The sequence below is a fragment of the Canis lupus genome, chromosome 22 (assembly GCF_011100685.1).
Source record: "Canis lupus familiaris isolate Mischka breed German Shepherd chromosome 22, alternate assembly UU_Cfam_GSD_1.0, whole genome shotgun sequence".
Lineage (NCBI taxonomy): Eukaryota > Metazoa > Chordata > Mammalia > Carnivora > Canidae > Canis > Canis lupus.
Window position 1 is genome coordinate 45,628,195 of NC_049243.1, and position 24,375 is coordinate 45,652,569.

Genomic DNA, 24,375 nt, shown 5'->3' on the forward strand with positions numbered 1-24,375 from the left:
TTTTTTGTTATAGCAATGCACATTAATAACCCCAACGAATACAGGTTCTTCTCATGTTATGTGTTCAATGGTCTCCTACCTTCAGCCCCTTGTATGCCCCACAAGATATAGACAAGAAAGACAGGGTATGAGCCCAGAAGATTTATGACTTAATCTCATATTTAAATGCTAAGATTTAGGCTTCTTTGAAGTAAATCTGGCATTTAGATTTGAACTAATAGAGGAGCTCATGGTAAGACTACACATAGTGAGATCAGAAGAGAAGAGAAAGCTATGTGATTAAAGCTAGAAGTGTTTCTAATTGTGGAGAAGTTCAGAAGGGTAGAAGATATTCCAACACAGAGAGGACATTATTACAAATATTTGCTGAGGACCAGAGTCTGAGCTAGGCACTGGGGAAAGGAGAAGTGGCCCTACTGAAATACAAAGCTAAGTGAGACATCTTTGCTTTCCACACAATTGTGTTGATACAGACACATACAGAGAATTACTAAATTCAACTCAGCCAGTAAGTGCCTCATAGAGGAATAAAAAAAAAAAAAAAAAAAAAGCAACAAGAAAAATACAATGAAAAACAGAAGGGAAAAAAAAAGCCAAATGGCATCAAAAGTTGGCAGAGTAGGAGATCTCAAAAAAGATGAGATCTGAGTAGATCTTTGAATGATGTGTTGGACTTTGGAGCGGGGCCAAATGGAGGAGAATCATGACACCAGTTCCTGAAAGAGAGTCATACGATGGGGAGCGTGTATCAGGATGAATGTCTGTGTGTGTATATGGAGAGGGTAGAAATAAATTTGGTAAGATGGAAGGAAAAGTGAAAGCAGTGGTTTGACTTTTTTAGGAGTAGAGGGCACAAATGCAGGAAATAAGAAATTCGTTAAAGCCCTGCAGAAGTACAGTTTCAAATCCTGCAGTGGGGTTATGGACCTTCCAGAAATCCTCAGCAGCAACAGACCGCCTGGCAAGCTGTGAATTCAGAGAGGAGATGGACATTTTTTATCAAAGCCGGAGATGAAAGGCAGAGCTGCAAGCATCACAAGGCTTCCCCAAATTTGGCTGCACCTGCAAAGCAATGGGAAGTCTTTTCAATTATGGGAGGTAAAAAGACCACTGGTTAAGTCAGGGGTGGTTTAGCCACATTTTCTTCCAGATAACATTGTCTCCATACAAAGGAGCCCAGTTGGTAATGTTTTCTTTTAAGATTGAGGATGTTTAACATAAAGCCCATTGAGGCGGTCCATAGTGCTGTTCATCAAATATTTCTGGCTCTCCACCTTCTGGGGACATGGTAGGGATTGTACTTCTGGGTCCCTTTGGAGGTTGGTGTGGCCGTGAGGTTTACTTTGGCCAAATTAATGTGAGAAGTGATGTGCATAATTTTTAGTGAGAAACTTCAAGAGCCAGTGTATGGTTGTTATGCTGCATGGCCCCTGCCTAGGCAGTCAGGGAAACAGGTCCTTCTGGAATCTCTATCAGTCTGCATGAGCACCATCCCCCTACTAATCCATGTAGGGTGAAAATAAACTTCTGTCATGTTAAACTACTGAGATTAAGGGTCTATAGGTTACTTTAGCTGACTCGCTGATACTGATAAACCTGTATTGCCAGGTACAAAGATCTGTAATTGACATTATTATAGTGGTTTTCTTACTGAAACGGTTAAAATAATATCCCAAGACAATTGCAGTTCCTTTGAAGATTAGAGAATGTCTTAGCCCATCCCAGCTGCTAAAAACAGAATACCATAGACTGGGTGGCTTATAAACAACAGAAATTTATTCCTCAGAGTTCTAGAGGCAAAGAAGTCTAAGATTAAGGCACCAGCAGATTCAGTGTTGGGGGGTGGGGTGCTGCTTCCTGGTTCACAGACAGCTTTCTCCTGGCTGTGTCCTCAAATGGCAGAAGAGGTAAGGGAGCTCTCTGGAGATTCTTGGCTCTAATCCCATTCATGAAGGTTCCACCCTCATGACCTAATCACTTCCCCAAATCCCCACCTCCAAATGCCATCACACTGGTATCAGAATTGAACATGATTGTGGCACGGAAGGACACAGACATTCACCTATAGCAGAGAATAGTGAATGAATACTGATCTTCCCTGATAAAACTTGACAAGAGGTTAGAGAGAAGTGAAACCAAGAAGGGAGACTAGCCAAGAGGGTCCTATGAGGTAGTAGAAAACGCAGGTAAGTGTGGTACCTTAGCAACCAAATAGCTTCCAGGAGGAGTGACCAACTCTTGTCACATGCTATAGATAAGAACTGACCATTTGATTTATGAAGTCACTGGTGACCTGGGTCAGAGCAGGTTTTGGTGGAGTGGTGTGGGGGGGATGGAATCTGACTGGAGGGAGTTTAAGGAAAAGAGGAAGCAGGGAATTAGAGATAAGCAATATAGACATTATAGACATCTTTTGCTTCTTTAACAAATTCACTGTAAAGGGGAGCAGAGAAGTGGAATGGTAGCTGGAGGGGGAAATGGAGTCATAAGAGTTTTGTTTTGTTTTGTTTAAGAGAGAACAGCATTAATTTTTTGCTGGCAAGAATGATTCAGTAGGGAGGGAAAACCTTGCTATTGGAGTAGAAAGGAGAGAGATTTTCTGGAGCTACATGATATATTAGTTATCTCTTCCTGCATAGCAAATTATGCTAAACTTAATGGCTTCAAGCAACGAACATTGATTGTTTCATGATTTCTGTGGGTTAGAGATCCAGGGGTACCTTTTTGATAGCTTCTGGCTTGGGGTCTTTCCCAAGGTTACAATCAGGAGTCGGCCCCGGGTGCCCTCATTTCAAGGCTCCACTGAGCCAGGATCCATTTCACTCCCTCCATGGGTGGCAGGTTTCAGGTCATTGCTGGGCCTCTCTATCAAACATCTCACAAAATGGCAGATGACTTCCCTCAGAGCAAGAGCTGAGAGAGAAAGAGAGAATGGGAAAGTCATCGTTTTTTGTAATTGAATCAGGAAGTGCCCTCCCATTACTTTTTGTTGGAAGCAAATCACTAGGTACAGCCCACACTCAAAGGGAGAGGCTTACACAAAGGCATGAATTCCAGGAAGTGGGGGATCATTGGGGGCACCTAAGAGATCACCTATTGGAAAGGAGATGGGGTCTAATGACCAAATAGAGAGGCTGGCCCTCACTGCAAACCGTCCATCTCTAGTCACAGGAAAGAAGGCACAGCTTTCTTGTGGGTGCACAGCTGGTAGGGAGGTAGTTGTGGGGGTGGAGTGAAGGTATCTGCTCATTAGCACTGAGCACCTGGGAGAACGGGCAGGAGATAACATGAAGAACCAGGCTCCTTTTCCTTTCTGTAGCCTCAGCATAGCTGGGATTCTAAATCTAGCACAACACAGCTCTACCCTCTCCAATTCTTTTTTTCTTTTCTTTTCTTTTCTTTTTTTTTTTTTTAGATTTTATTTATTTATTTGAGAGAAAGAGACAGAGCTAGCGAGAGAGAGTATGAGCAGGGAGGAGAGGGAGAATGGCTTCCCACCGAGCAGGGAGCCCTATGCTGAGCTCCATCCCTGGACCCTGAGATCATGACCTGAGCCAAAAGGCAGAGGCTTAACTGACTGAGCCACCCAGGCACCCCTCTACCCCCTCCAATTCTTAACAATGATGCGTTTAAAGCACCCTATCAGGGTTTACTAACAGTTTTACTTTACTCTGATTCATAAAAATGTCAGAAGGGAAGGAGAGCTGTGGCACCCTCTGAGGAATTCACTTGCCAGCTGGGTTTTCATGCATGGGTTTCTCTCACTTTTCAAAAGCCATATTAAGCCAGAAGCCTTTGCCTTTGCACATTTGTAGTTCAAGGGAAAAGGCTTCTTGGTGGCTTGCTTTGTTGAAGCAGAAAAATGAGACAATTTTTTTCTTTCTTTAAAATTGAAGAATAATTGATATACGATATTGATTTAGGTGTACAACACAGTGATTTAATATTTATATATATTACAAAATGATCATCACAGTAAGTGTAGTTACCATTTCACCATAAAAAGTTGTGGCAATATTATTGACTATATTCCCTGTGCTGTACATTGTATCCCAGTGTCTTATTTATTTTATAAGTGGAAGTTTGTACCTGTTATCTCCTATTTTGCCCATCCCACCCCCCACCCTCCACCCCCCCACCCTCCCGCCTCTGGCAACCACCAGTTTGTTTTCTGTACCCGTGAGTCTGTTTCTATTTTGTTTTATTGGCTTGCTTTATTTTTTAGATTCCGCATGTAAATGAATCGTACAGTATTTTTCCTTTTTGGTCTGACTTATCTCACCTAGCATAACACCCTCAAGGGCCATTCGTGTTGTTGCAAATGGCAAGACTTCATTCTTGTTTATGGCTGAGTAATAGTCCATGGTACATATAAATACACGTACCATATCTTCTTTATCCATTCATCTATTCACAGGTATTTAGGTTGCTTCCTGATCTTAGCTATTGTAAATAACTCTGCGATGAATAGGAGCCACTTTTATATCTTGACCAGCAGCATCCCCAGCCCAATCTGCCCACAGTCAGGAGAAAGTGAATTTCAACTTGGAAAGCAGAGAACATCAGAAAGAGCATTTTATCAAGGGGTTTCTGTTTTGATTTTTAAGGATGTCAGAGGGGAAATCTTATTGTTGCTTAGGGGGTGGCACTCACACAGAATATAATGTGAATGATGCTTCCTTGGTCTTGGGTATCTGATGGGGCTCACCTGGCACAAATTAGGAGCTTGGGAATAGCCTTTTGCTAGTAGTGGCTTGTCGGCATCTCTAGATGACTTAGGGTTCTTCACCTTGCTATTATATGGATGAAATTTATCCCAGACATCCTGCTTTGCCTCCCATAGTTTAGTCCAGAACCCCAAGTGCCTTCTCCTCTCCCACTCCTGATCCTCTTGTGAGGGCGTTCCCCTAGCCAGGAGCTCTCCTTAGCCAACGGAACCACTCTGAATTCTCCAAACCTTCCCCAAGGCTTGCCCTATGCTTCTAGAAGTACCAGCCCCAGTTTTTCCTGCAGGAAGAAGAGCTTTCAGGGGCGTGCTAGAGCATCCTTTACATCCACTTCCCTGGTGAAGGTAATCTAGCTAGGGGCGATCCCCCACGCCCAACGCTTTTGCCCACAAGTCATCATTTTCAGGGAACACTTTTTGAGAAAGCCTCCAGCCGTCCCATCTGGGTAGAGACGTGGTCTTGACCTGGTCCCCTAAAGCTTTAAAACCCTACTCTTTATCTCAAGGACCGCATTCTCTTGACCTGCGACAGGCGCTAGCCCGGTGGGGTTAGGAACTCTTCCCACTCGCGGAAGCCAGCGGCCCGGTGGTGCGAAGCGCCTCCCGCCCCCCAGGGCTTCTCTGCGCGGGGAAGGGTCACTGTCCCGGGCGCTCGGCGTGGGGGGGGGGCGCGTGGTGCAGAATCCGACTCTCCTCTTACACCCCAGGTGAGGGCCAGAGTGGCAGCCTTGGGTGCGAAGTGGGGGCTGGCAGCAACGCAGCTGCGGAAGGGAGCCTGAGGCTTGGAGCAGGCCTCGAGGTCCGAGGAGGCTTGGGTCTCGGCTGCTCCCCGCGGGCCTGGCCCAGGGGCAAGCCAGGCCTCGCCGCCGCCCGCTCCTGAGCCCCGGGGCTGCGCTGCGGGCCGCGGGCACCCGATGCCGCCCGGCGCAGGCCGGTCACCCCGCGCGTGCCCGAGAGGAGACAGAGGCCGGGGGCCGGGGCGGCTGCGGGTGGCGAAGCTGCCCAGGCCTGCGTGTACAGCCAGCTTGGTTATTTCACACGGCTTCCAAAGGCGAAGACGCCCCGGCTCCGGGGAGACAAAGAGGCCCAAGGGCGACTTTTCCCAGCGGGAGGTGGCGCGGCTTGGGAAGTGTAGTGGGTGGGCAGTTGTTCCCGGCGGCCGCCCCTCCGCCCGCAGACATCTGAGAACAAACGCCTTCTGCGAGGGCAGGCCCCTCACGACCTCCGTCCACTACGCCCGGGGACAAGTTCAGGGTTCTCGAGTTTTGCACAGAGACTCGTGTGGAGCAATGCTTACCCCAAATCTGGAGAGGGAGAAGAGCACTCTTCCCCCCACGCCCCTACCCCACCCCCAGGTTCGCAAGATCTGCACCTCAGTGACACAAGTCAAGGCAGCTTTCTAGAAGGAAAACGGTGTCCAAAGCCCCCGAGGAGTGGGTGTGCGCGGATCTGCGCCACCTGCCTTGCGCTCGGGCAGCCAGGTGGGGGGGGGGGGTGCGGGAGGTAGGACGGGGAGGGTCCCTGGGGGTGGGGGTGGGGATAGGGTGGGGGAGCTCGGAGAGGCTCAGCGCTTCTCCAGCAGACCCACGTCCCCGCGGTATCAGGAATGCGAGACTCACCCGTTCCGGCTCCCCGCGCCCCAGAGAGGTGAAAGGGAGCGGGTGGGCGCTGCCACCGCGGGCTCATGTTTATTCGCGCTGCCTTAAACAGCCCGTTCGAATACATATTCATCAACCGCTGCTCTCACTACTTACTCAAGTCTGGGTTTGCAGGAGAAAACCGAGTCCCCGAAAAAGGCGGAACAGCGACTTGGGCTTGCACTCTAGAAGCGCAAAGAAACCTTGGGTCTGGAGCTAGGCAGACGGAGCCTTTGTCCCGCAGCCCCGTCCTCGAGAGGCCCGAAGTGGGGCGCTGGCTGAGAAGCGGGACTGGGGCGATTAGCTAAGGACCTTACTAATGCCCGCAGCTCTCGCCGGGGAGCTGGAAAGAGCGCCCGAGCTGTCCTTAAGGTCCATCAGGGCAGATTTCCCAGGAAGAAACGACAGCTTTAGCTCCACAGTCCCACGCTTGCTACCGACCCCTCTTCTAAAGTTCTATCATAATTGTGATTTATTTTTCCTAAGTAAGTTTCAGACAGCACATAATGGGTTTTCCACTGCGGGTCTGCAGGGATTACACTCGTGCGGGAGAGGCTGGCCCCACTTCCAGAGGCTCCTCTTTCTCCTGTGGCTCCAGCAGCAGAGCAAGGAGGCACAGGGGCCGAGATGGGGGGACCTTCAGGGCCCTCCGTGGCTTCCGGATCCCACAGGTCCACGCGGAACCTGTCAGAGCCCGCATGATCTTGGCTTCCCACTCCCCGCCCTCCCAGACCCGGCCACTCTTCCCAGATGCGGCGAACCCGCAGGGATCTTGCAGGGGAGTCAGGGTTGGGGGGCGTCTGAAGGTCTGAGATTCTCCTCCTCCTGCTGCTGTTCGGCACGTCCTCTCCCTCACCTGCCCTTGCCAGCACCTCTCCCAGGTGTTGAACCCGAAGGCAAGAGGGAGTGTCAGTGGTGCTGCTGTTCTATTACCTTTCCTGTCTCGATTTTCTTTCTCTTTTGCCCTCGCTCTTATCCTTCCGTTTCGCTCAGCACCCGCTTTTCTGCTGCCTCCCTGAAAAGGTTCTCCATCTCCTCTCCCCAAGCTCCACGTGCGTTTTTTTCATTCGTCGTCACTGAGCGGGTCTATGCCGGGAGAGTGAGGCCACCTAGGCCACCTCTCAGGCGGTCCAGATGAAAGCAAACACGCTTATCAAAACTTCAGCGAAGTAGGAGAGAGCGAGGGGGAGCGAGCGCGAAAACTTTGTGGGGCAAGTTCCCGTGTGTTTGGGGCGCGGTGAGGATTCCACGCAATTTCCTCCGCCGCTTGATACACGCCCGCGTAGACTTCCAATCTGTCGGAATGTCGGCGGCTATTCCCAAACCCAGGCTTTACCATATGGTGCTAAATAAACCCGGGTTTGCTCCAAACCAGGGGTGTGCCTGTGTGCGCGCGCGCGCGTGCACGCGCACCAACTTTTGGACTTGAAATGGGCAAATGGGGAAAGCGCTATAAAGTTCCCCGAACTCAGTGGCAGTATTTTCGGGGGACTCTAGGGAGGATAGGCTGAGCTCCCTGCGAGGTCAAGGTGGTGACATTCTAGGAAGCTCGCCTCCCATCCCCCCTATCACCCCCCCCCCCCCGCCCAACCCACCACACACATCCTGGGTTCCTGAGACCCCTTTTAAAGGTGTTCCCTCCTCTGCAAACAGACTTCTCTCCACTCCTGACCTCAGGAAAAAGGTAGCCCCAGTGGAGTCAACCGATCTGAAAAGCCTCACTTGGTCTGTGTTATCCTAGGCTGCGCCTCTCCTTTTGAGATTTCAAGCTTTCTGCGAGCGGCTAATTACCTTGGGGTGAGCCCGAAATAAAATACTAAGGCTGGGCTGAGTAGGGAGGAGGGTACGCATGTGAAATTGACGATCCAGGAATATCATTCGGCGAAGAGCGTCTGCAGACGTCCTCGTAATTTCCCTCAAGAAATCTGGTTTTACTGGTCGATCTCAGTAGGAGAATTCTTTGCCTAGAGGCTCGAAATGAGTAATAGGCCGAGTGTCTCCAAGTGCTCGGCTAATATGATAATAAATACATTCAAAGAGAGCAACGGGGTGTTTACAATTAGTACCTTAACTTCTGCTGTTTGTCAAAAAGTCCCTAAATAACCCCTCCCCCAATCAAGCGAGGAGCCCAAAGGAGGTAGAAATCAGGTGGAAACATCTTCAAAAGGAATTAAAAAGCCAAAGCCGGTTTTATTTCCTCCAGTCAAGTGTGAATGATGGGGCGGCGGCGGCGAGGGCGCTGGAGTCTACCTGACAAAGCGTGCGGTGAGGGGCCCGGGCGGGGAGCGGCCGGGGCGGTGGGGGTCACCAAAGCGGAGACGCCCTGGCTGGTTGCCCTGTGGGTACCACTTCCCCGCGTCGGGTCCAGGCGGTCGCCCAGGGCCCGGCGCCGCCTAGACCCTGGAAAACCCAATCCAACAGGTCGTCCCCTCCCGCACAAACGCCCATCGCCCCCCAGTTATCACCTTAAAGTGACTTTCAGCGGCTTTATCCCGGAGAGAGCTCTCTCCAAGTTTTTCAGATTTGTCAGATTCTAAGAATTTGCATGTTTTAAGTGAAGCTGAAACAGCGAAGGCTCGGGTTACACTTTAAAATATGCGAGGCTTCGGCGCGGCTCCCGTCGCTTGGTAAGGCTCAATTGCTTCTTTAAAAAGAAGAAGTGTGTGTGTGGGGGGGCGGGGGGGGGGGGAGGAACCCACTGCTTTTAGAGTTTGGGATTCTACACCCCCCCCACCCCGTCCCCCGCCCCCTTGGTCACCACAATTCAGAAGCAGTTGTCACTGCTTCTCAAAACTCGGTTTCCCGCCAGCCGTCGGGGAGGTGGGGGAGGTCGGGGAGGTCGGGAGAGCGGCTGCTCCGAGCGCCCTCGGAGGTTCCGCGCGCTCGCGGGGCCCTGTCAGCTCCGCTGTCTGTAATTTGCATTATTCATTTAAGTTAGGGGCAACTCAGAAAGCGACTGGAAACCTCGATGGCTGGGTGGCCCAGCGGCCCCGAAGGCCTGGTGGTCAACCCTGGAAAATAATGGACTCGGTTGGCTGTAAAGGCCCCTACGGACACCCGCCTCCAGGGCAGCGCGCGCAATCCGAGGACAGCCCGCATCTCGGAGGGTTCGCGCCCTGCCTTCGCTGGCAGCTGGGCCAGGAGGTTCCCTGGGCCTGTGGAACTGGGTCAAAGACAGACTGGAAGGGAAAGGCGGCGGGGGCAAGGGGAGAGAACGACTCTTTAAACGGGTGGGTACAATGTTTCTACACAGCCAGGTGGGGCTGCTCAAAGGCTCTGCCTTTGGGGTGGATTTAGGGGTGAGGACAGAAATGGAATTGGGGGGGGGGGGCTGCAGTTGCTCGTCGCTTGTTTGGTGTTTATATCTTTTCCAGCGGCCCAGATGGACAAAGGACGCACCCTTAGAAAAGTGGGGGTAAGCGGCGATCTTTCTTCCTGGACCACTCCCCGCCTCTAGATAAAGGGGGCGGGGGTGGCAGGGGGTGGTGAAAGGCAAAGCAGTCTCGGTATCACCCCTCCCCCCACCTCCATAGGAGGCTTGGGTTCCCCCATTAAATTTATATTCATTCATTCCACAACTCTTCATTCGCCACCTACCAGGTACCAGCCACTATATTAGCCTCTCAAAAACGCGACGTCAATGGAAATCAGGCCCCCCAATCCAGAGGCTAAGGATCGGCTCCCTGGAACGTTCTAAGATCAGCACGCATCTTGGAATGGCCAGACTTGCTGCTCCACAGATTCCAACGCTGGGCAAACGGACACAAGGAAACATAACTTCTGCATAACTTTTACTTCTCCTTTCCTTTTTTCTTTTTTCAAGTACCAAAGCACCATTAATTAGAAGAATAATTACCGCTACCCTATATTATCCCAACCTGTTCAATTCCTATCTGCTGCAGACAATGCTAATAATGGCAATTATTGCTTCTATAAACATCCCCAGGCAGCACTCTCCTCCCGCAGTGCGTGTGTGTGTGTTTAAAGAATATATATAAAAAGTTCCCCCGCTCATTTGCATAGCTTCATCTTTACCTTTTCCCATTCAACCCTTGCAAAAAGCATATCTATTCAAAGCCCTTGCAAAAAGCATATCTATTCAAAGGGCATTTAGTCCATTTCTTTCTTGGCCGGTAAACCTATTCATCAATTGTTCTGCCTTGTAGATCGCATTCTAATGCTAATCTAGCGTGTTAAATATCTTTTTGTTCCCCTTTCACCGTTTTGTCATTCAGTTTATCCAGTTTTGGTCACCCATTTTATTTATTTATGCGCCTGCTCCTATTCAGGGGCTCATGTATTTTTTATTATGTTGTTTCACTGTCACGCAGTGTCAACTTAGTCTATTCAATGGAGGCTACTTGAAGGCCGGGGGGACAAAGCGTGTACACATTGCACCGCTATTCATTCCGGCCAGCTGGATCGGCTGAAAAAAAAACCTTGTGAAAAGAAACGCCTCACAATGGACACAGAAGAAGTGCACAATGCTAACAGTTTTCCAAATACCACTGATTGGTTTCTTCACAATAAGGAGAAAGCCGCCGCTTTTTCTTAGCTCCACTTCAACAAACAACACTCTCACAAAACCTCCCAACCCTGCGTTTTGTTCCCGGACAAAACCTCCTCGACTGTCTAAACGCTCCCACTGAAGGACAAAAAAAAAAAAAAAAAAAAAAGGATGAAAAAAAAAAGCTCTTTCACGATTCCCCCCCCTTCTCCTCCCCCCCCACCCCTGCAAGAGAGAAAAAAAGAAATGGGGAGGGGGGGATTGTCAGTGAATTAATAATATCAGTCTTTTAAAAGAAGAGGGCTGACCTTTGAGATGCACTGGGCTGAGGGAGAAAGAACCGGGGAGAGATTAATAAAGTTTGGACGGCGCGCTCTGCCTCGGCGGGGCTGCGGGCGCAGGCCAGACTCCGGCGCTGGGGGCGGCCGAGGTGCGGGGAGCTTCCCCGGCCCGCAGGGGGCGGCGGCGGCGGCGGCGGGGAGCGCCCGCGCCCAGCCGCGCTCTGATTGGCTGGCGCGCCGGTCCCTGCTGCTCCGGGAGGACCGCCGGTGCCTCCGCATCCTCCGCGCCCGTCGCGGAGGCCGCCCGGAGTCGCGGGACCAGAGGGAGACGGGCGCGGTTTTGTTCTTGCTCCCTGCGGCGGCCGGGGGGCGGGGGGTGAAGGGGTGGGGGGCTGATTGTCAGGAGAAGCGACAATAACGGCCCAGCCGTCTCGCGCGCGGCCCCGTCCGTCCCCCAGCTCCGGGGCTTAGAGCTCAAACACGGTCCATTCCACCTGTTTGCGCAAAGCCTGGAGGCAACACGCCTGGCCCTTCAGGGGTGAGGCTTGTTTAAAGCCTTTGGGCAACCTAAAAAAAAAAAAAAAAAATGCCGACGTGGCTTTTGCAAACCTTAAAAAGAAAGGAAAATGTAAGAAGGAAAGAAAAGAGGGGAGGGAAGGAGGAGAGAAGAAAGAGAGATGGATATAAACGGGGAGCTCTCCAGCCCGCACCTGCGCTGTGCCTCGTCCCGGCCCTATTCGTGGGCCGCTCTCAGGCTCCTACGCACACACCCAGGCCCTTCTCCACGCTCTTGCCCTAGAGGCGCTCCCAGTCTAACGTGCGGGGAGGCTTTCTCCAGACGCAACTTGTTGGCAAGAACGCTGGAGTCGAAGGGGTGCTAAACTGGTCACCCCCGTGGGGCCTGTGGACTTACTCAGGCAACCAAACAGGCGCGCACACAATCTGTTGGCGATGTGACCCTGTGTGCGCAGCCCCGGCAGCCTCCCCCCTCCCCTTACTCATCTTTCCAGACCTCTTCTTATTCATCAGCACTCCGGAGCGTCGCTCCCAGAAAATGCTGATCTTTGGGAAAAAGGGAGGGGGTGGGGTGGGAGGGAGGGGGCGGGGAATCTTCTGGCCGGTGGGGCCGAGCTGGAAGGCTCGGGGAGGTAACTTAGATTTAGGGCTGGGGTGATTTCCAGCAAGCCGCAGGAAGTTCCGTGTTGAGAAGTGATGGGCTGCTACAAAAGGGAAAGACGAAGCCTTGAAAGGATTTAATTAACCGTGTCAGGGATAATTACCCCTGGACAGTCCAAATTAGTTTTGCATAATCGCTCAGAACCATATGAATTAACTTATAATATTGCAAAGAGCTCAGGGAATAACAGGAGAGGGATCGTTTTAATTAGTGAATCAGGGTCAAACCAGCAGAGCCTATTTCTCACATTTCCAAAACTTTTCATGGTTTTTAAAATATTATTCCGTTGGGGGGAAAACAATGACTTTAAAGAGCTGGGTCGCTTATAAAGATGTGCAGCTCCCAGAGATGGCCTCTGTCAGTGGGGGGGAAACTAGTTGATGACTAGTTGAGTCCTGTATCTTAAGAATTTCTATCTCAGGGGATGGAAAATCAAGATCTTCCTACAGTTAATTTTTTTTTTCTCTGAGAGTCTTCCTAGTGCCCTATAATTTCCTTTCTCAAATGAAAACCCTTTATGTGAAAACTTGTCTAGCCCTGGAAATTCAACCTTCTCCATCAGAATCTGTAATACTTCTATTTTAATGCCATTCAGTAGGACAGAATAAAGCCCCAAAGAGGCCAGAAGTCGTACATTGTCGTTAGCAGTGATTATCCTTCCAAATAAAATCTTAAAGTGTAAACAAGGAATATGCCAAAGATACGTGAACAAATTACACTGACTTAAGTGGCGGGGCTCTCCTACTAACAAGATAAAGTGGTCAGGCAACTTTCCTCTCTTAAAATGTTACTGGAAACTAGTGAAATGCTTTGAACGGTCTGGATGTTTTCAATGGGCTCTGTTCTACTGGTTCATGAATGCCCTTTTTTTTTTTTTTTTTTAAACCAAGATAATACAACTACTTGGGTTTTTTTTTTTTTTATCTTCTTTCCTATTCACGATTAAAAATGTGATAAATCAGGTTTTTGGCTCTGAATAACAATGGCTTGATTTAGATTTCCTAGTAAATCTATTCAAAAGTGAAACAAAGGCTGCCTTTGGAGGATACCTTACACTTCACCTGGACCAGGCACGTAAGGGCAATTCAGATAAAAATCTTGTTAGGAACTCAACAAGAAATAGAGGATTTTCTCTTTTCCCTGGTTCAGGCTTTATTTAAACTCTTTGTTCAAAAAAAATGAACAGAGTGATAGTCGGATTCTAATTTACAGATATAGTTTAGACGTCTAATATTAAATTAGAAGATCACACAAGAAAACCATTTACACATAAAGGTTAAAACCAATACTTAAACTTTTTAAAACTTTATATTACATAAAGTCAAAATGAAACTAAATACATGTTAGCCAACTTCATTCACAAACATTAGTCAAAATATATACATTTAAAAAGAAACAAAAAGCTATAATTGAGGTTCTTTTCTCTAAAATGTGTTTTATCATAATTTGCAAATGAATTGCAGGTCATCTAAAAAATAAGCTAATTAGGGAGGGAACTCCAAAACACATTTAAGCGGTTCAAGTTGGTGAAGAAATGCTAGCTGAAAATCAGAGACATTAGTCAAACAATTCGGGTGGTTTTTTTTCTTTTTTCTTTTTTTAGTTTTGCTAAATAATAAATATATCATTACCACTCAGACGAAAAAGTCTGATTTAATCTTAGATAAAATTGCGATTCTGAAATAGTCCCGCAATTTTTAAAAGTTAACTTTGACATTTGCTCAAAATGCTTTAGAGTCTAAAACCGACTCAAGTTTAGGGCAACGCAAATAACACATTTTCAGACTCCATGTTTTCACGGACATTTACACATTTACAATCTTAAGGTGAACTCAGCCATAAGGGGAAAAATAGGAACAGTGCCTTTTATCTTTCTGTAAACTGTGTCAGAAATCCCAGCAAGTGGACCCAGGGAGACTTCTCAGTTTTCGCTTTTAAGGGATAAAACCCAATTGACAAGTTTTCATCTCGCACATTATTTCTTGTTTGCATTCCTTGCTCTTAAGGGCTCTTGCTCTCATTTGCATATGACGTGATAAACAACAGAAAGCGTGATCGTCTCACATACAAAAGGCCAGATTCGAGCCGGTCACTGGTCAAGAATGGATCCGGTCTGTGAGTTCTGCTTGAGAGAACAGAGATTTGCAAAGTCAAATAGTACAAATAGGGAGCAAGGCTGCTCAGAGCCATGTCGCTCTGAGAAAACTCCTGACACAGATCAGCTTTTCCCTTGTGCCAGCCATTTCAGACCTAACACTTGAACAGAGTGCATGCGACACAGACCAGGAGGGAAGAAAGAAAAGAGGGGAAAAAAAAAAATCTTAAAAAAAAAAAACACAAGATAATGAGAAGCAAAAACAAAACCGACAATGTAACTTCCAACAAACAAAACTGGAAAGCCCAACGTGTCAAAAAGTGACTCCTCCACCTCCGTGGGCCCAAACGCAACAGGTTCCGAAGTGCAAAGCAAACATCAACTGCTGTCGGATGCAACCGCCCTCCTGAAGGGGGGCCGCCGATGTGCGGGTCTGAAATGCTCCTGTGAATTCACACGCACACTCGCCCGAGCCCTCGCGCGCTCTGCCACTCGCGCCCCGACCGGCGTCTCCGCCTCTGCCTGCGCCTATACATCTTCTGTACATACAACGCGGGGCCCCCGTCGCGGGAGGGAGGGCGCGCGGGGAGGCCGCGGAGCTCGTACCTATACACATGTACACGTGTGCACAGCGGTCCTCGCGAGGCGGCCCCGCGGGGTCATAGCGCGGCGGCGTAGGCCGCGGGGTAGGGGTCCAGCTGAGGCTTGCCCATGCCCGGCAGCAGGATGTAGGCGAGCGGCGGCTGCAGCCCGGGGCTGGGCCACGCGCTGCAGTTGCACGGGATCATGTAGCCCGGGTTGCCCGGGCTGGGGTGCGAGTGCGTGTGCCCCCCGGCGGCCGCGGCCGCCGCTGCAGCCGCCGCCGCCGCGCCGTGGAAGGCGCCGGCGCCCGCGGTCGGGTAGCCCAGCGACGAGGCGTACGGCAGGCCGGACGACGACGACGAGATCTCTGCCATCTTGGAGCCCAGGTCGAGGAGCGAGTAGGGGCTGCCGGCCGCGGCGGCGGCGGCGGCGGCGGCGGCGGCGGCCGCCGACTGCGGGAAGAAGACGCGCGCGGCGGCGGCGGCGGCGGCGGCGGCCGCCTTCTCGGGGTTGGCGAGCAGCGACTCGGGCACCAGGCCGCCGCCCGCGCCCGCGTGCAGCCCGGCGCCCGCCTTGAGCGCCGGGTGCTCGGCGTCGGCCACGCCGCCCAGGCCGTAGGGCACCGGGAAGGCGAACTTGTCCTTCTTGAGCAGCGTCTTGGGCTTGCGCCGCGGCCGGTACTTGTAGTCCGGGTGCTCCTTCATGTGCATGGCGCGCAGGCGCTTGGCCTCGTCGATGAACGGCCGCTTCTCCGACTCGGTGAGCAGCTTCCACTCGGCGCCCAGGCGCTTGCTGATCTCCGAGTTGTGCATCTTGGGGTTCTCCTGGGCCATCTTGCGCCGCTGAGCCCGCGACCACACCATGAAGGCGTTCATGGGCCGCTTGACGTGGTCCACCGGCTTGGACATGCTGTCGCCGAGCCGCGGCTGCAGCCCCCCGCCGCCGCCTCCGCCGCCTCCGCCTCCGCCGCCGGGGCCGTCGCCCTCCGCCCGGAGGAAATCAATGGTGGCGGTCCGCGGGGACCCGCTCGGCCGGCCCGCGCGCGCCGCGCCCCACCTGGCGCCCGGGCGTCGCTCCCGCCCGGGAAGAGGGCGCCGGGGGCCGAGCCCTGCGCCGCGCGCGCCCCGAGCCGCCCCGGTCTCTCCCGCCGGACGCTCGGGAAAATCCTCTCGCGGGCACAGCAACTTGTGGGCGGCGCCCCCGCCCCACGGTGGCGGGTCGCCCTCGGCTTTCCTTCCGTCCTTCCTCCCCGGCCGCGCGGGCTCCGGGCTCCCCGCGGGTGGCGGCCGTCCCGCCGCGCCCTCCTCCGCTCGGCCCGCTCGGCCCTAGACGCACGGCGGCTCGCAGACGGGCGCCGCGGAGGCCCGGCCGAGGTGAGCCGCGCAGCCCAGCGCCGCGTGCTGCCAAGTGCCGAAGGGGGCCCTCGCTGGCTGCAGTGTTTGGGTTCTCCTCGGTGACTTTCTCATTTGACAGCAGCGGGTGGGGTGGGGGGTGGGGGGGGGGCGGGGGCGGAGGAGGGTCCGGGCGCGGCGAGGGAACGCGGGGCGCGGCGTCCCCGGCCGGTCTCGCTGCTCCGGGCAGGGTGGGAGGCTCGCGGGTGGGAGTCGCCCCCGCCCGCGGCCGGCGGGGGGCTTCCGGGGGCAGATGCCTGCCGCGCCCGCACCTGCCTCGCGGGTCTTCCTCTCCGGCTGCGGTCGGCGGAGGAGGCTGGAGGCTGGAGGCTGGAGGCTGGAGCAAGCCCGGGGGCGCTGGGCCTCAGGGGCAATCCTTCCGGCCGGCCGAGGCGCCGCGTCCCGTAGGCCCCCGGGCCATGCCGGCTCCGCGGGCTCCGAGCTCCTCCGGGGGCGCCGGCCGAGCCCGGGCGCGGGGGGCGGCGCGGCGGGCCGGGCTCCGGCCGCGTCCCCTCGGGCTGCTCCCGGCCGCCGCCCGGCGCTCGCAACTAACTTCGCCCAAGTTTCCTGCGCCGGCGCCGCCGCCGCCGCCGCCGCCGCCTCCGCCGCGCCCCTGCCGGCGCGCTCGCCTCGCTGCGTGCGCCCGCGTGTGCGCCGCGCCGGGGGCCCCTCTCCGGCTTCTCGGGCCCGGGCCGGGCCGGCGCCGGGCGGAGGTGCAGACGGAGGGGTCTAGGGGAAACGCGCCATCACCTCTATTCGCAGGTCCGCGCTGGGGCTGCTCCCGCTTCCCCCACTCCCGTAGCACCGGGGGCCCCTTCCTGGCCCAGGCCGCCACTCCGCCGCTCCCGAGGCGGCCAGAGCCCTGGGCACGGGCTCAGGTGAGTGCGGCCACCTGCGTGTGCACGCGCCCGGAGCCGGCGCTGGGTGTGCATGTCCGGCCGCGACCGAGTGTGTGTATATCTGGGGGCACGCGGAGGAGGTGGAGCCCAGGACGCCGGGCGGGGGGAGGGACCAGCCGAGCCTCCTCCCGCTCCCACACCCCCAGGCCCGCGAATTAAACTGGATCCCCTCCGCCCCCTCCGTACGCCTCCTCCCACCCCTCCTCGCTGGAGAGCAGGTTGAGGCGAGCGGAGAGCTAGGAGCGCGCCGCGGAGTCTGCGCACTGTGTGGTGCTGGCAGCCCCTGGTGTCATCCCGGCTACCCTGGCACTGGTCTCGGCTCTGGCATCCTCTGCCCGGAGGAAGGAGGCTCGCGGGACGAGGAGAGCCTCTCGAGCTGCGGCAGAAGAGGGGACCGCACTCTAGAAAATGTTGGAGACTTCTCCTAGGAAGAAAGTGCTCATTTTCCTTGGAGGTCCAGATGTCACTTGCAACAGATGCTTTTCTCGCATTTTCTTGCGCTGATGATGCACCCAGTCAGAGGTAGTGAAGTGAAAAATAACTGAGGAGGAACCGAGCGTGCTCTTGGCAACCTTTTCGGAAAGGAGCTCGCCCGGGCTGAGAATAGGCATCCTTGGCTGACCGTTTCAGCTCTTTGAAAAATCTGGGTGTTTTGTTTTGTTTGTTTTGTTTCTGTTCTGGTCGACAGAGCCATCTATATGCTGATCTCTTTCAGGTACAGTTAACACGATCTCACTTAAATGCACAGATAGGGTGAAGGTAGGTGTTCGGAATCAGCGAGTGTCAGAACGGCGCTCTGGAAGAACAGAGTAAAACATACCAATCAACTCTGTACTGAAATGGCTTTAGGCTGTTAAACTCAGTTTCCTTTAGAAAGAGCAGGGTTTTCCTTGTAATTGACATGAGGCAAAAATAGCATGATTTTGTTTGCATATTTTTATCACTTCTTGGTATGCTGCGGCACACCCATAGCATGACCAGTCCGGAGGTTTTATTCACAAGTTGGCCTGTCTTCCAGGGAGCACCCGCTTGCCTTCTTTCTTTGGCAGTTAGGATTGGACCTAGCCATGTGGTGTGTGCAAGTGGAAAGTTCTATAAGTGGTTAACTCTTTAAGACGTCCCTGCAGTATATATGTTCATCCCATACACAGGCACACAGACACAGAGCCTTGATTGTAGTTATGGACTTAAATAAAAGCTGTTTGGGGCCATCAGATTTATTTAAAAGTTACGCTTGTTTTATTGCTTATTTTAAGAATAGTGATTTTTGCTTTCATTTTAGTTGCTGTGACGGATAGAAATGTGAGCTAACAGTGGAATGTATGAGAGTCTGTATTTTTCTTACAGCATCACATTTACAAATGTTTATTTTGTATTAGTTATGTCCTTGTATTGCCGAAACAATTGGACTTATTTCTGTGGAACCATATTCCTTTACAGGCTCTATAAAGCCACCCTGTCATTCACAGACTCTGGGTGGAGTAACATTGAAACACTAGCAGGTGTAATTACATAGACTAGAATATTAAATATACTGTTTTGTGATGATAAACTACAAAATTATCATCCCTGAGCTTTCAACCCAACTTGTATAGTAGGTTTGAGACAAAAATATTATACACTGTCATATGAAGAACATATATGTGGGGATGCAAGATACAAAAAAACTGTTATTCACTAAACATCGTGAAAGAAGTTGAATCTAATCATAAAAATTATCTTGACATATACAGATAAGGATTGAGAAAAGGTATTTATATTGGTGAGTTAAATTATAGTCTACTCTTTTCAAATTTAAATTTAAAAATCTGTTGTAAAAAAATGATTGCCATGGGGAAAAATGTTTGTATATGCGATTGAAATGTGTGCTTATGTGTACCACATCTTATAAGAAGTAAAATCCACAAGCTTCCTTGGATGTAGTTTTATAAATTGTACAGTATTGCCTGTTTAGGGGTATTAAACGACCCAAATTTGAAAGTTCTCAAGTCCAAGAATGTTGAACTGTAGAGAACAAAGGTGCTTTCCATACCCAAAAAGGACATGGCTCATTGTGTGTTTGTTTACATGGTCACCAAATAGAATTTCACACATTTCAAAATAGGAGAGATTGAGGTTTCAATTTCAGCTTTCAGGGGATCAATATTCTTGGCCTACGCCCTTCCCAGCCAGGGCCCTCACAGTAGCCGAGAGTGAAAGGCAGAAAAAGGTGGGACTGCTACTGTGAACCAGCCTTCATACTTCTCTGAATCTGGCTGAGCTTTTCACAAAGTTTATATGCCATCCTTTTCTCATGTGCCAAAATGTAAATTCAGTTTTAAAGTCCATGGGTCTTACGCTTGAATTGATATGAGGTTATGCTTTTGTTTTTTGCTTTTTAATCTGAAGATGAAAAAGACCAAGATATAGGAAAGAAAATGGTCTGTGTGAGTGAATAGTGAAGGCAAAATAACTTGGAAGAGAATTTTAAGTTCGTTGGGCTTTCTATGGTTGGCTCTTAAGTGGGAGCAACCAGAGAACTGTGTACCTTGATCAGTAGGGTCTGGGTGGGCTCTGTATTTTCACTGTGGCCACGTAATACCCGTGATCACAAATACATCTCATCAGAAACTGAGAAACAGACAATTACACTGATAAAGTTTGCGAGTCTATGTAAATTCAGTTTCTTCTTTTCCCCCTGAAGTCCTCCCCAGTAAATGGTCTCTTTTCAGTTCTCAAGCTTTCACTAGGAGGCAGCAATGAGGCTGTTGGGGAATTAAAAAAAAAAAAAAAAAAAACACCTTGGCAACACCAGACTGACTGGCTTTCTTTCTTTTTCTCTTCCACAAAAGAGGGGAGACTATCTGGGTCCCAAAGGAAGACAAGGGATCAGAATGAACTAAATCATTTCCCTCTGTCCTTTCTGTCTCTGGTCCTGTACTGGATTTTCACCTAGCTGGCCCACCAAGAGATTTCCCTAGAACCATGGAGGTGGTGAACCACAGCAAAGAAAGCCTACCAGTGGGGGGCCAAGAGGTGAGCAGAAAAAAGTGTCTGGGCAGTAAAGGTGATGCCTTCAAAGTGCTAAGGCTCTCTCTGCCCCTGAAGCACTAGCAGCAACTATTAGAAAACTTTAGGGTTTTGGTCTTAGGCAAGGGTAATGAAAGAATCCATAAGCTTCCGTACCTACATAGAAAGGTAATACAGCCTGTTTGTCCGGTTAAAGGAGGAAACGAACAAACTATGGCAAAAGCTACCTTGCTCAGGCTGCTGTCAGTTTTCTAGTATGCTCCTTTGGCTCCCGAGCTCTACTCCCATCAACCCCCAAAAGGGAGGAAACCCCAAACTTGGGGTCCATGGAAAGCCAAGGAGACAAAAAGGGGAGTTGGATCAGTCATGGCAGGAGCCAACAGCCCCTTCACTGTTTCCTGCTAAATTTTCATCTTTTGAGATGTCTGCCGTATTTGGAAACTGGGACTTATACAAATCAATCCTGGAGACACCTTTCCTCATCCCTCCTTAGCAGTGCTCACGCAAGCTAGCATTTTCAAAAAGGATCTTTACCTAGATGATGGACCAGGAAAAACAAAAAAACACTGCTTCTCTCTCTCTCTCTCTCTCTCTCTCTTCCCCCTCTCCCTGCCAAAAACACCTAAGGGGAAAAAAGACAATGCAAATAATCCAAGACAGACAACTTCCCAAAGTACTGATTTCAGATCCCAAGAATTCCTTAACAGTAATGGAGAGATTTATCTAAGGACAAGAGGTTTTTGTTTTTCTTTTTGTATATTTTTTTTTAAGTGTGAGTGTGAGGGAGCCAGTCGTGAACAAACCCAGGAATGAACGAGGACATTCAGGGCTGTGTATCCTGTGGCCTGTATAATGAAAAATCCTTCCCACCCATTTTCAGATGAGGAGCCTGGGTTCTGGTGTGGTGGAGGTACTTGCTAATTTTAATACTACGCAGACTCTGGTTGATTTTGAGAGGGAACAAAGCTGGGAGGAGTACCCCTCAAGTGTTCCAGCAGGGTGGTGAAGAAGCCATGCTTCTGGCTTTACATATCCCTTGTATTCCTGTCCTTCCTTCCAGTGTCCACATGGCCCTGCCATTTGATAGCAGATTCAGTCTCCTATCTAAGGATGGGTCTGCTTTGGAGCTCATTTGCTGAGCAGATCTGATTATTTTATAGCAATCATATGTTCAGTTCTCTCTCTCTCTCTCTCTCTCTCTCTTTTTAAAGATGTTATTTATCTGTTCATGAGAGACACACAGAGAGAGGCAGAGACGCAGGCAGGGGGAGAAGCAGGCTCCATGCAGGGAGCCTGATGCGGGACTCGATCCCAGGAGTCCGGGATCATGACCTGAGCCAAAGGCAGACAGTTAACCACTGAGCAACCCAGGCGCCCCATATGTTCAGTTCCTAAAATACAGTACCTTTTACGTACATTATCTTATTTACTTTTTTAGGAGAGCTCTACGAGGTAAGAGCTACCTACATTTGCCATTGAGAAGCTAAGCCTTAGAGCAGATGAATAACCCTCCCAAAGTCCTACAACCCAAAGTGGAAGAATTGGCCTTTGACTTAAGCTGATGTTCCTCACCACCACCACTTGGAGATCGGGCACAAGACTCAGCCCATCCTGGCGCAGATTCTGAATTCCACCTACTTCCTCCTGCCTCGTGTGACTCACTCTATGCCCCACCGCCCCTCTGGGGGAGTGCCCGGTGGCAGTCTCCCCAGTAAGGCATTCCAAACCCACAGCAGCACCTCAGTTACCAAAGGTAGTCTCTCAAAGCCCCGTCCTGGCTCCGGTGGTTATCAGCACAGGTTGGGTCTCGGCTGCAATCCACTTTCCCGCCCTCCGTGGGCCTCCCACTGCAAGCACCAAACAATTGCCAGCGCTGAAAGAATCCCATCTCTACCCTCTCTCTGAGGGCCGAGGGCTGCCGCAAGATAGTCTCCTACCAGTGACTTCTAATCTCAGGATGGTCCTTGTCCATCCCACTTCTCTCCTTCCCTCTTTCAGCTCCTCATCCCTCCTTACCTTTTTTGTTTTTTAAGATTTTATTTACTTATTCATGAGAGACACACAGAGAGAGACAGAGACATAGGCAGGAGGTGAAGCAGGCTCCCTGGGGGGATCCCGATGCGGGACTCCATCCCAGGACCCCAGGATCACGACCTGAGCCAAAGGCAGACTCAACCACTGAGCCCCTCAGGTGCCCCAGAGCTTACCTTTCTTTTGTAAACTCCAAGTACACAAAGTTGGTACAATCTCAATTCCCACCCAATTTATGACATGCTCCCCTGCTTGCTCCCTCAATGGTCTGTTTGTTTAATAAGGTAACAATGAATCCACCACTCAAAATAAAATCTGCCTGTAAACCTATATCAAACCAAATGATCTCGCCAGTGAACTATGTACTTGCCTCCCCTAACCCAATGCAACAGTTTTCATTCCTTTGATTTTTTTTTAAATGTAGCTCTAAAAAAAAATAAATAAATAAAAATAAAAATAAATAAAAAAATAAAAAAATAAAATGTAGGTCTATAGTTTTTCATCAATATGTATCCTTTAAAAGTACATTTTTAATATAGTATTTATTAATAAACTGTTTTCATTTAATCATATTGTTTGGCTTCAATGTTAGTGCATATCGCTGAGTTTAATCATCCTAGATGCTATGTAATATTCAATGGTATAAATATACCACAGTGTATCTGTTTATATTCTCCTATTGATGAGCATGTGGGTTGTTTCCAGTTTTTAATGATGCGTACTGGGTGAAGAATGCCAGAAGCATACTTATTTGTATCTGTTGTACACATGCAAGAGATTTCACAGGCAAAAAGCTATGGAAATGGGAAATACCTAGGCTGTACTCCTTTTCTAGGTGTGTCTCTTTGTATTTCTGTTTGCTTCAGATTTTTTTCTGAGCATAGTAGTTATCTTTTATATTTTGTCTCAAGTTTATTGTTATTATCTATGGGTGGGTTGGTCTTATAGGAACTATATCTCTATTTTTAGAATTCATCTGAAATTGAGATGAGATTTGATTTTTTTCCCATTAGGATACTCAATTTTCTAGAACCATTAACTGAAAAGACTGCTTTTTTATACTGCTCATTAGTGTTACCTTTGCCATCTGATATGAATCAGTTTCTGAGCTCTTTATTTTGTTTTGTATTATTCAATTTTTCCATTTTTTTCATTAATTTTGCATTATCCTAATTCTCACAGGACAAGTCTTCTCATCTTCTTCTTGCTCAAAAGTATCTTAGCTACTCTTGGCCTTTGCATTTCCATATAAATTTTAGAACAGGTTGTTAGGTTCCAAATATTCTTTAAAAACCCCAAAATTTAAAATTATTTTTAAGTTGAAGTATAGTTGGCGTATAACATATTTTTTTTAGGTGTACAACATAATGGTTTGGTATTTGTATACATTATAAAATGATAACTACAATAAGTCTAACATCTGTCATCATAAGTAATCACAAAATTTTTCTTTTGTGATGAGAACTTTTACAATCCACTAAACCAAAACATTTTTAAAAAATATTTTTATTCATTAATTTGAGAGAGTGAGAGCACCCACATAAGAGGGGAGGGTAAGGGACAGAGGGAGAAGGACAAGTAGACTCCCCACTGAGCAGGGAGCCCAACATGAGACTCAATCCCAGGACACTGAGATCATGACCTCAGCCAAAGGCAGCTGCTTAACTGATTGAGCCACCCAGGTGTGCCAACCCAAACATTTTTTAATAAGTCTTTTTGTTAGGATTGCTGTGATTCTTGAATTCAAATTAGGGAGAATTGACACCTTTAACACTTGGAATCCATGAGCCTAGTTTCCTTTCCTTAATTTTGTTGTTCTTTAATATTCTGAGTAATACCTTACTGTTTTCTAGTAGAATTCTTATTCATCTATTATTCCTAGGTTTTAAAAATTATTTTTGATGCTATTATAAATAGCATATTTTAAAGATATCTTTTTAAAAAGACGATTTCTTTTAAATAATTTTATATTCTGTTGTTGATATACAGAAATACAATAGATTTGTGTGTATTGACTCTAAGTGGCAAACTAGTGAAACC

The 24,375-nt window shown here is 49.7% G+C and overlaps 1 protein-coding gene across 1 annotated transcript; it reads right to left on the reverse strand.

The window, feature by feature from the left end:
• Positions 1-13,455: 13,455 nt before the first annotated feature.
• On the reverse strand, positions 13,456-15,970 carry SOX21 (SRY-box transcription factor 21). The gene has a single exon (XM_038569384.1). It carries the CDS (start codon positions 15,911-15,913, stop codon positions 15,083-15,085), a length of 831 nt encoding a protein of 276 aa, XP_038425312.1. The 5' UTR covers positions 15,914-15,970; the 3' UTR covers positions 13,456-15,082.
• Positions 15,971-24,375: the final 8,405 nt, after the last annotated feature.